Genomic DNA, 12,316 nt, shown 5'->3' with positions numbered 1-12,316 from the left:
AAGAATTTCGAACTTAACAATATTGAATAAAGAATGAGAGTGGAATATTACACTTTGTATAGGTACCATTAAATTCACACTCATAATGATGACTAATAATTCAAGGTCAAAAATATAATTAGATTACTGTCAATTCAATTGTATCATTTCATAAATCAGGTTAGCTTAAAATTCACTTAGCTAATTCCATAATATTTCAATTATCAACAATTCATTATTTACTACATGTGAGTGATATACAATTCCATACTGTTTTTTTCAGGGAGGAAGATAATGTAATAGTGAAGATGGAATTGGAGTTGGATAAGGGACAATTCGAGCGAGGACGATCATTGGAAGACTCTGGATCATCTCTGGAGAGACTGCTGAATGAAACTGTCTCCACTGGACGTGTGGGAAATGTAATCCTTGATCCCGCCTACTTGGTATTCGAGCCTCAACAAGGTGATATCATCATGTTAACATAATCAATTAAAGTTTATTACTTTTTATAACTAGTATAGTGCTCACTATAACCTCAGTGTCCGTTTCCCAATGTTTCCCCATTTGGGAACTTTGAGCTATATATGGAGGTGGAACTACCCTTGTGTCTCCCAACCATTGAAAGCCATACGCTAATAAAATAATAATAATAATAATATAATAATAATTCATGATAGTTATATTATTGTGAATTCATCTAATAAGTTGTTGAGGGTAAGCTCTTGAAAGTAAAAACTCCTATCCGTTTCACTACAGCTAATTAATTCTCTCATTCATTAATTAATTTTCTTGCAATAGAATTCAAAACTCGTTATAGATTTATGAAAAGTTTTTGACGCGGGGTTTAATGTTTTAAGCTCATTCAAGATGATACTTATAGATTGTGCATGAGAAAACATAGGTAGGTATTGACATTGATTCTCTCTGCTGCAACTTACTCATCCATATGAAACGACTCTGTTACTTGACAGCACATTCAAAATTTGGTATCTGAGCTGATAATCTTCAATGAAAAGTTTTTAAATTACAGAATTCTTCTACCACATTGTTTACTTATCCTAGACATGTACGGCAGTAATCCAACGACACATCTTCAGTAACTATGTAATTTTATAACATTTTCAGGTGAAGAAGAAGTTACAACTCCAGCTCCTCCACGAATCGGTTACACAGTTGAGGTGAAGCTCACCAAGCTAGGACAGAATTTCCACGCACCGCATCCAGGCTCATCTGAGTTCGATAATCTGGCCAATACTGTCAGTTCTAGCTTCTCTAGAGCCCTCAAAAAACTTTCTGGTTTCCATCAAATGAATGTGAAAGACTTTAAACAGTGAGTAACAATCCTTCTAGAAACTTTTTTCTATGAATTTGCTGTTACTATGTAGCTCACTATAGTTTAAAAAAACTTCTATGTACATCTTAGTATCCATTCCCATTTATAAAAATTTTGATAGGAATGAGAGTGAGATGTATTTATAACTTACTCAATAAATTTTAATTATCATTCTATTAAAATAGTATAATTTTGTGGAATCCTCTGTATATTTAGAATTCTCATTCATGAGTGCGCTATTTATGCAAAATGATGGGTTAAAGTAAATTGTAATGGGTTTTGTCCCTTGTGGGAAGGTCCCACCTCGCCTAATGATAATAAGTTTAGTCCCCCGAACTAATAATAAGTTTGCTATAGTGTGGTCCACATTATAATGGCAGTGAATAAAGATAGAAGAATAGCGATATCGATTCTCTGCATTAATTAATTATATTTCTACACTGTCAAAAACATAATTGTCATCGTTGTGGACCTAGAAGAGGATAGTATCACCGGCTTTGTCGAATGATAGACAAGGATAGCAAAACTAAAGTTGATCAAATACTGTCATTTTAACGTGGACCTTACTATAGTTATATTATCTCTCCCGAGTGGATGAAAAATCCAAAATGGCATTGGGATTTTAGGACTTCTAGTTAATGAAATTATTATTATTTTATTGATTCAATGATACAAAATTATCATGTAAATCATTTTTATTCTACAAATTCACACTACCATATTTGTATTTAAGAATTTCGAACTTAACAATATTGAATAAAGAATGAGAGTGGAATATTACACTTTGTATAGGTACCATTAAATTCACACTCTTAATGATGACTAATAATTCAAGGTCAAAAATATAATTAGATTACTGTCAATTCAATTGTATCATTTCATAAATCAAGGTTAGCTTAAAATTCACTTAGCTAATTCCATAATATTTCAATTATCAACAATTCATTATTTACTACATGTAAGTGATATACAATTCCATATTGTTTTTTCCAGGGAGGAAGATAATGTAATAGTGAAGATGGAATTGGAGTTGGATAAGGGACAATTCGAGCGAGGACGATCATTGGAAGACTCTGGATCATCTCTGGAGAGACTGCTGAATGAAACTGTCTCCACTGGACGTGTGGGAAATGTAATCCTTGATCCCGCCTACCTGGTATTCGAGCCTCAACAAGGTGATTATCATCATGTTAACATAATTAATTAAAAGTTTATTACTTTTAATAACTAGTATTGTGTCAATCTAACATTATTCTTCCAATATACAGTAGGCCACTGTACCGTATATATCAAGTAGGCCTTACCTACAGTCTACTGCAGAAATAATACCGTAAGACCGTAAGTAAATCAGAACAATAATATTGTCGACGATTTCAATTTGTTCAACTGAATACAGATCATATCTTTTTGAAATAACATAATAGCAGTTATAATACTCTTGATAATAGGGCAAAATTATCGATGATGTTTTTTTTTATATGAATTTTTGATAAAAATATAATAATGGCCAGTAATTAATATAATATATTAGAAAAAAACTAAAGAATGGGGCTAATAACCCATCTTGATTACTTGTGAGAGTAATTTCATACCTCCGTGCTGGTTGATGTCGATATAAATCCATGAACGCATAGTGCTATTATGAAGTTTATTGAAAAGTCTCCATCTGAGTCTATTGCAATAAAATTGTTGATAGAATTTAATTTCCCAAACTAGGTGCCTATTCATATACTTATATTTTGTATTTAATTGCGTTCTGTTACCGTTTCATAGCTCAATATCGGGGCACCGAGCTTTGCTTGTAATTTATTTATTGATAAACAGAACTCAATCCTTTAAAATGATTGGGGAAGGACTAACAGGCACAGCCCAAAACTGTTTCTTCCCCGAATTTTGATTTATATACTATAAATATTCCAAAAAGTAGGTTAATATGTTCCATACACTTGAATTCAGGTCAAATTTTCAGTCCAAATATTTGAAAACAAAAGTTCTAATTTAGGTTGTTCACAAACCAAATTGAATAACAAAATAACACTCACTAATCACTTAAAACTGTAAAATAATGATTAACTTTGAATTTTGTGATATACCATTTCATGTCAACAAATCAGATTATTTTGATCGAGTCTATTAAAATTTCTAGATTTCTCGCGAGATACGGTAAGCTGATTGATTACATAGCTGATTTCCCACACAGGCACACGCATCTTCTGTTATCGACAGACGACGAAATTATCATCTGTTTTTCCAAGGATGAATTATCCTTTTCATGTCCTTCAGCGAGTTTTCCCAGGATGAGACCTAGAGTAATCGAATTTTTATATCATAAACCTACTATGTTCCAAATTTCGTGAAAATCGTTAGAGCCGTTTTCAAGATCCGTTGAACATAAATAACCATGAATAAATATAAATAGCCAAATATAAAAATATATTCAGAAATTTCGCTCGCTTAATATAATAGGATTTGATATGAATTGATAGCCTCTAGACTGAAGAGCAAAAGCTACAAAAATTTTAATTAGGTAATACATTTTTTCTCTGAGCCATTGTTGAGCCAATAGTTCGGTGTTTCTTTATAAATATTGCTTTTGGAAAGCGACCATCCAATTCTGAGAAATTGTCTCTTTGGAAATTCAACCATTTGGTTTTTAACAGGAATTTATTCGTCTATATTAAATTTATCGACATACTGACATCTGTATTATCCATTGAACTAAAGTACAGTACTGCAATAAATCAACTTATTCCCTTTTATAGTGTACGGTACTGAAATAGTTCCAATACCAGCTTAATTGGGAAAATTTCAAGGGTTTAATTAATGATGAAATTTTGAACTTGAAAGAGACATTCCATGTTTATTTTGATCAATGAACAAAATGTTCATTTCGTTCATTTGTTCCGTTGTTCATTTTGATCAATGAACTACTTTTTTCAGCAGTGTTGTTCTATGCACACAAATTTAATATTGTTTACTAAATTTCTATTAATATCAACATGCCTCTCTAATTGGATACTTTACAACCGTTGCTCAAATGACAACATTATTTTGAATTACTCTTTTGCAGTAACATCAAACATTATCCCTGATGAAGTGAGAGACGGAAGCAGTATATTTCTGTCAGAGACAAAGTTATGGATTGTCATCGGGTCCATCATAGCACTGGTGATTGTGGCAGTAATCCAAGCCGGCTGCACCATATACAGAACCATGCGACACCCTACGCCTAATCATAAGGTAAACATAAAAATCAATTATTCGCATCGAATCTCGACTAATATTGGAAAATTGCGAATGTTTCATTTAACTCTTGAATACAAATATCAGAACCATTATTATAAACACAGTGCTCAATTCAAAAGTGTTTACAGTAAGTTAGCTTACTTTCCATCATAATAAAATTTGGATTAAGAAATAGTCATCAAATGACTGAACTGAAAATCATGCCCCAAATACTAAAACTACATTCCTCCAATAATTACAAAACACTGTTTACTGTTTCAAAGATTACAAGTTCGAAATGAAAATTTCCCGCAAGTAATCAGCACAGAAATTTTATTCAGCATTTACATTTAATATATTCTCACAAATATTATGATAGTTCTAAATCATTCAAATTCTAAAAAGCTACAATTTCGAATACAAGAAGGCGGCTGCTAAGTTGTCTTGATAACTTGTATGCTTGAAACTAACTGGACTTTGAAAGAAAAAGACTAAGAAATTGTCAAAAAAACCACTGATTTATTGATATAATTAGAAAGACCGGTTTCGGTTGCAAATGCTACAGAGTTTATCAGAGATTGACAATGGTGTAATAACCGAAACCGGTCTTTCTAATTATCAATAAATCAGTGGGTTTTTGACAATTTCTTAGTCTTTTTCTTTCAATATGAATAATTACCACAATATCAACTTCTCAACAACACAGAAAGTGTAACTGGACTTTATGACTATCATAAAGATAGCTGAAAAAACACATGAAAACCAATTAAAAATTAATTTTATTTCTAATGGAATATAAATATCTTCCTCTGAGAATCCTGCATTGCTCAATTGAACGATTTTGTCTCTGATATCCCAAATCTGGAATCAAATAGTTTTCCCACAAAACAATGCCTAGAATCTTGAAATAATATGATGATATTATAAAATGTACAATTTGAAAAATGTCTAAACAATAACAAAATGTCTAGTATCTAAAAAAATAGAGTTTCATTATAAAACTTATTTATCAATATTAGGTTCATTCAGCTCATGCATACCATTTTCTTCAAATTAACTGTGAATGATCAAGTCAATATAATAATTCATTCACACTATGTACAGAGATATTGTGGAATTTCTCCATATTATTTTACCTTCATAATTTATTCATCTCTCGCACACAGGCAGTAATGCCTCTGCGAGAGTAATATTTCTTAATATATATTTGTATATCGCTGTCATTTCTGTGGTGCTGACATTGTCTTATTTTATTGTAAAGTTTATTCTCACTTTATGATGTAGGCTACCACTGTGATTGCTTGTACAACTTATGAAATAAATAACTTTTTGAATTGAATTTGAATTGAAAGCATTATTCTGACCGGGAGAAGAAAACTAAGGATACTCCTTGTACTATTTCCCTCCCAAATTTAGATATCATTCTAAATGTGCGAAATAGGGTTATGATACAATTTTTATAAAATTTAGTTCATTTTCACTCAAAAACTGAGAATTTTAAATTTTGACGGATGAAAAACTGGATAAAAACCTAAATAAATCACTCTTGAATCTAGTGCATGGATTGTTATGATTCTAAGAAGATGATCACTAATGACAGTGTGTACTGAGTATCAAGGTTAGAGGAATGCATTACCGTAGTGCGGGATTGCGGCTCAGAAAGTTTGTTTACCTGTAGTTGTAGTGTGACTTGGCTATTGTATAATTAGCAACAGTGCATAGCGTATTTGTATTGTGTAATGCTTGGTCAGTGAGATCTGAGCAGAGTAGAGCCTGAGGCACTTAGTGAGTTGGCTTGACTAATGGTGGGTGGGGGTGGGGGTTACAGCACGTGTATGCGATTCCGCTTGGGACACATTACCACCTCCCCCCCGATGGTGCACCCCCCGCTCATCATCAATGGACCCTCTCCGATCATGCAAACAGACGTCACTGGTAGTTTTAGACATTCATTTTTGGTGAGTCTCGGATCCATATCTTCAATTACTGTCTTCTATTCAGTGCACCTTAACCTTACATAACACCAAACTAATCTCATTCACATTTCCAACTACCTATCTCTTACTTCGAAACATCATTCATGACTCCATCTGTGGTCGATATTCTTCCTGGTCTATGGTTCCTCTGGAATCCGTTCCACTACTCTCTCTTGCTCACCCAGAACAGAATCTTCAAAATTTATAAAACCTTTACTCCTGCATGAGTCCTTCATCTCTGTATTGTCGTCTTTACAGCTTATTGCATCAGTCTGTGGTGGTTGGTGTTATCTTTGATTGTTATATGCTTTGTTGTAAGTACTTGTATGCTTTGTCGACTTCTTGTTATATTTTTATTGACGTTTCATTTTGCAGTGAATATTGCCTTAATGGAATAAAAGTATTTTTACCCTTGTATAAGGTCATTTATGCTGCACAGGAAGCATACCTTATTCCTAAATTTGTATTAGTGAATTGTTGCTGTACTTTTTACAACAGCGCGACTGCCGGAAGGTTAAATATCGGAAACGGAAGACGATGATTAGACCGACTCTGTTGTAATAAGTTGTAGAGCAGCTAATGGTAAACACTTTCATCCTGTTAGTGCGGTAAGGATGCTTCCTCAAGTTTGTACAGGCTTATTTGCTATTGATCAGCATTGCTTGTTTTGATATTCTGAGAACTTTCCCAAGTAACTAATAATTGAGCAATCAAGAAAAGCTCAAGTCGAATGCATCAGTAGTGTTCAAGCTTAGCTTTGCTGGGATTCTATTCATGCGTGTATTTATTTCTATTCATGTGTACATTTTGATTTCTAATTTCTATGTAGCAGATAGCTCTACACTTTTGAAACTCCACACCTGTTGTCAAATCGTTTTCATGAATGGTTATGTATATATTGACCTCCAGTTGCTAATATTGTCTTTTTGAATGAATGAAATGAATAAAAAGTTGAATAAATTACACAAATTATTGAGGAGGCACTTCTTATTCGGTGATGACAGTATCATTTTATATTAGCAAACTCCCTGTCTGCGGGTTCGCAACAAAATCGAATAATTGATTCTGCAATTCATCATCAAAGTCTTATAATGATGCTGGACTGTGAACCTAATTAAGAAAAACTTCAAATTTCATCGACTTCGATGTTGTAGAGATTAATTAATTATGTTGATTACTCAGAGTGACTAGAACACTTCACAGTTTGAGAGATTTCTCAAATATTCTTCCTCAATAGGCTTGGACATCTCTCTTTGAAGATTCAAAATAAAAATGGACTTGGGACCTAGAGATGAATGAATTGCAAGCATGGCGTGAATGAAATGCATGGAATAATAATGCAAATTTATACATTACTTCATCAAGGTCCTGAACATTGAATTTCGATATTTAAGCATCTAATGTGTGATCACTTTCCAACATTGAATTACCATTTATTTCTAACACTTTTCAAAAATTTTGCATTGGCTTTTAATAATATGCTGTGCAGCTGTGGGTAAGGGCACCTTACCTTATCTTGTGGGTAAGATTGCATTGTTTGCTACGGACAATCGTTTCAAGTTGTTTGAAACATATCTGCATAATTGGAGACATTACTGATTAATTTCAAGTTGTTTGAAACATGTCAGCATAATTGGAGACATTTCTGATTCATTTCAAGTTGTGTGAAACATATATGCATAATTGGAGACATTGATTTGACTAGGATTGAATTTATTAGAAATTTGTTCTATCGCAGGACATCTTGATACAGAATTCAGCGTGGAAGGACTACTCGGCAGCCAACACTAACTACGCGTTTGACGCGTTCGAACACGAAGAGAAGCAGCCTAGCTCAATGGCGCACACGAACGGCTCTTCAAGGTCCACCATGCCGCTGACCAGCAGCAAGCCTATGCCCATGCATGGCCATCACCCACACCACTATCAAACCAACGGAGGCGGCGGTCACTATGCCGACACCCGATCCCTCCAGAGGCCGCGAGGGGGCGGTGGCTACAGTCACGGTCCTCCCGAGGAGAGAGAGCGCGAGAGGCACCGAGAACGTGGAGCCGACAGGGAGAGGGAGAGGGAGAGAGAACCCGCCGGCGAGAGAGAGCGAAGAGAGAGAAGCACGTACTCTCTGCCGAGACAACCGCCACCTCCGCAGCATCATAACGGCTTCTACACGCACCGGCCGCCGCGTCCTCACAGCGACCAGATGCAACCTGACTTCTACTTCATGCCCTCGCAGAGGAAGTACTCAGGTGAAGTGGTGCGTGTCTACGTCGACTACAATACTCCGCGCAAGTAGACACAACTCATGTCCGATTCAAATTAGTTGACTGCTGACCCCTTTTGGAAAATTTTTAAGTGGAATTTCAGTCAAGTACTGATATTTCTCAACTGTAGATTCAACGAGTTTCCAGTTCAACTACATATATTTCAGGAGCTCATAAAATTTGTCAAATGAGAATTGATATTGTGGAATTTTTCCATGATTAATTGAGAAAACACAGTTCTATTTTTGTCACATCTACATTTAAATTTATGTTTAAATACATGTGAATTCATTCATCATTGAATGTATATTTAAATATTTGTAATTTATTCAAATTTGGATGTGTCGAAAGCATAACTGTTTTTTTCAGATATCTGATGACTTCGAGATTCCAACAATCTTTTGTTAGTGAAGGGTTCAGGCTGTACCTACTTACATCAGTCCCCACAACTAGAATAAACACGTCATGTATGCTCACTAATGTTATGTTAGCCATTATTAGAGAATAAAATTATAATTTCAATATGAAATTAGATTTCATTAAATTATATATTTCATTTTATTGCCCGGGGGACCGTTATATTTCATGGTTCATGACATTATTATATTATGTAGAATTAGTGGATGTCTATGACGTGATTATTTAAAGTTAGTTTGTTATAAGTAGGTACTGGTACAGGTGCGTCAACTAATTTCAATCATATCATAGTTCCACATCACTGCTCATCCCCACCCCATTTTTCATCACACACATAGTTTCTGTGCAGAAAGGCCAGCTTACATTACGAGAGCTAGTTTTTCAAATTATATTGAAAGGTGGAATGTGGAATGAAAGGTGATGGAGAAATTAGGATGTACCTGAAGTAGGGAATGGTGAAATAGCTCCTCCAATAACAGAAAGCTGAATAATTAGGGAAGAGGTTGAAAACGAGTGTATTTGGACTAGGGATTGAGAGAGATAGGTATATTAAGTGAAGCTTGCTGAAAGTAATTAAACTACATAGCCACTACACAGGACACTTTCCGCAACCCCTTCGAAATGATTAAGAATAGAATTAATTCAGCACCAGATTCTGTCCAACAGAGTGGTCACTAACAGTTTCTGAGTGCTAGTTACCTCTGTTCCTAGTGAATTCATCTGGTCAAGGTTTTGGTTAGAAAATACTTAGCATTAAAACATTTGGTTGCAAATGCAGTAAGGTTACTTCCTCTGCAATATTGCTCAAGCAATTATTGTTTGTAGTTGTTTTCCCTCAAGCATTACTGAGATTGGATGGAAACGGATGCCGTGGTTACTAGTCAGCGCTGTTATGACAAACAATCGAAGCGAATTGAGTTCAATGGACGAAGATATTCGTGGGTACTAGTCTATCCGTTCAAGCTTGAATTGGCTCCAGGATCACCTCCATAGTTGACGAGTCTAGATTCAGAAATACTTGATTAATTAATTACAGAAATAATAATCTCATCTTCAATCACAACCCTGTTATAACTTCATATTTCAAGTTTTAATAAGTAGTGATGAAAATACAATAACGAAGAGATTAATACAGTATGTATCATTTGACTTGATATGGTACGGTACAGATTCTGTATCTACATAATTACATATACAGTTTCATGTATGATACAGTTTCTACAGCTCATCTATAATCTCCTTAAATTAAAAGAGTAAACTGTGTATTATGTTCAATAATTGAGTGTTGACTCTCTGCACAGAAACTATCATCTTCATCATCACCTTGTGTCTATCAATATTGAACACAATCACAAATCATTGCCATAATACTATAATTTCTTCTCATCTGATCATATCCATCATCAACTCACATCAGTTTGTAATTCTAGTCTTTCCCAGTACACATTCACACAGAAAATGCTAAATAGTATTCTTCTACACTTAATTTTTTGTTTTTATACTTCTTTTCCTGGAAGTTCTATCTTTTAATAATTCTTCATACCTAACATACTTTAATAAATCATATTGCTTCCATAATAGTATTCAATTTAGGTAAGTTTATCTTCGAGTCGAACTTATTTGGACTCTATAAAAATAGAGAAACAATAGTACAATCCTTAATGATAATAACTTAATAATAAGGTATTCAATACACTACTTTCTTTCTTAAGAATTTCTACATCACAGTCATCATGTAAATGATATAACTATAATTGCATTACTAGAATCATAGTAAGTTTTTGTGATTTCGTTATGGACAATCATAATAGCTAATAATAATGATGAAAATGAAGTATATTTTAGCTTCTTATTTTTATATATAGACAAATCTGATATTGTACATTTTGTAGTCTGATAAATATATCGATGATGGTGGCTATTTTTATTAATATTGTGAATACTGATTATATTTACTGCCTATTGCAAATTAGTCGTTGAGGAAAGTATCAATAAGCTAGATATTGTTTTGATCATAATCAATATTTATGTTTTCCATATATTATGCCTAGTGGGAGCTTAAATTGCTACGGGACCACAAGGACCATTCTCAAAAAGCTATATAGATTTTATCCGTTATTAATGAGTGATTATGGTGAAACCTTTATCTTTGATGCCATTTTTCGATTAATATCAATTTTTGATGAGAGTATACCGGTACATCTCATAAGGCAGGTAGTCTTATCTAAAATTTATAGCATTTTTCTATCTATTGAGCAATAATTATATTTTCCAAATTATTATCTATGTAATATTTTACGTTGGAAACTATTGTATATTATCTGTCTTTGAATTTGATTTTGTTTTCTTATTTATCCTACATATATTGTCTATTATGAATAAGAGATGCAAACTCTGTTGATACAATTATTTAGAATTATAATGCTTGTTTAATGATTAATGTTTGTACAGAAGCAATTTTTGGTTTTTATGTAAATTTTTCAAATAGACTCTATCTCTATTGTGTAATGTACAGCATGTTGTAAGATAGTGTATGTCTATCAAAATCAATACCTATCTCATCTATATGATTCTGAACTAAATGTTTTATTATAACATGACATCAATATTGATAATATTTTTCGTTCTAATTTTACATCCGCAATTATTATGTTAACATTGTATTGATTAAAATTTCCAATGAGAACTTCATTGATAACTTCCTGATCTGAGACATCCAAATATTTAGTGAATGGAATTTGTACATTTAGTTTTATTTCCTCTATTGAGGACTTTCTAAGAGCCATTTGTAGTTATGCGTCACATAGGTTATGTATATATAGTTTCATGACAACCATTGTGAAGAATGGACAACCCAATAAATAGATAAATTGATTTAGCCTACTGTCGTAATCAATTTATTCCCTCTGTAATCCTTTCATACACATAAGACTTCATGTATTACACTAATGGATTGAGAACCATATTGAGAAGTGACACAAATTAGGCTACAGTCTACTTTTATAGAGATTAAATGAATAATTATATTATTTGAAAATTATGCTAGTATTATAATAGTAAAAAATAGTATTCATTTATTTCTATAAACAGTTGCGATATCGACTGATATTCAAGAGTTTGAA

General features: G+C 33.3%; 1 protein-coding gene across 1 annotated transcript in view; it reads left to right on the top strand.

Moving 5' to 3' along the window:
• Window positions 1-12,075, top strand: part of LOC111052315 — a 99,858-nt gene extending 87,783 nt beyond the window's left edge. The window contains exons 16-20 of the mRNA XM_039419979.1: window positions 263-444; window positions 1,108-1,312; window positions 2,309-2,490; window positions 4,386-4,555; window positions 8,255-12,075. Coding sequence (XP_039275913.1) covers window positions 263-444; window positions 1,108-1,312; window positions 2,309-2,490; window positions 4,386-4,555; window positions 8,255-8,809 — 1,294 coding nt within the window. The 3' untranslated portion in view covers window positions 8,810-12,075. The remainder of the gene's footprint in view (window positions 1-262; window positions 445-1,107; window positions 1,313-2,308; window positions 2,491-4,385; window positions 4,556-8,254) is intronic.
• Window positions 12,076-12,316: the final 241 nt, after the last annotated feature.

The sequence above is a fragment of the Nilaparvata lugens genome, chromosome 2, assembly GCF_014356525.2.
Source record: "Nilaparvata lugens isolate BPH chromosome 2, ASM1435652v1, whole genome shotgun sequence".
Taxonomy (NCBI): domain Eukaryota; kingdom Metazoa; phylum Arthropoda; class Insecta; order Hemiptera; family Delphacidae; genus Nilaparvata; species Nilaparvata lugens.
The sequence above is the reverse complement of the archived record's forward strand: the minus strand, read 5'-3'. Positions and strand labels throughout refer to the sequence as shown.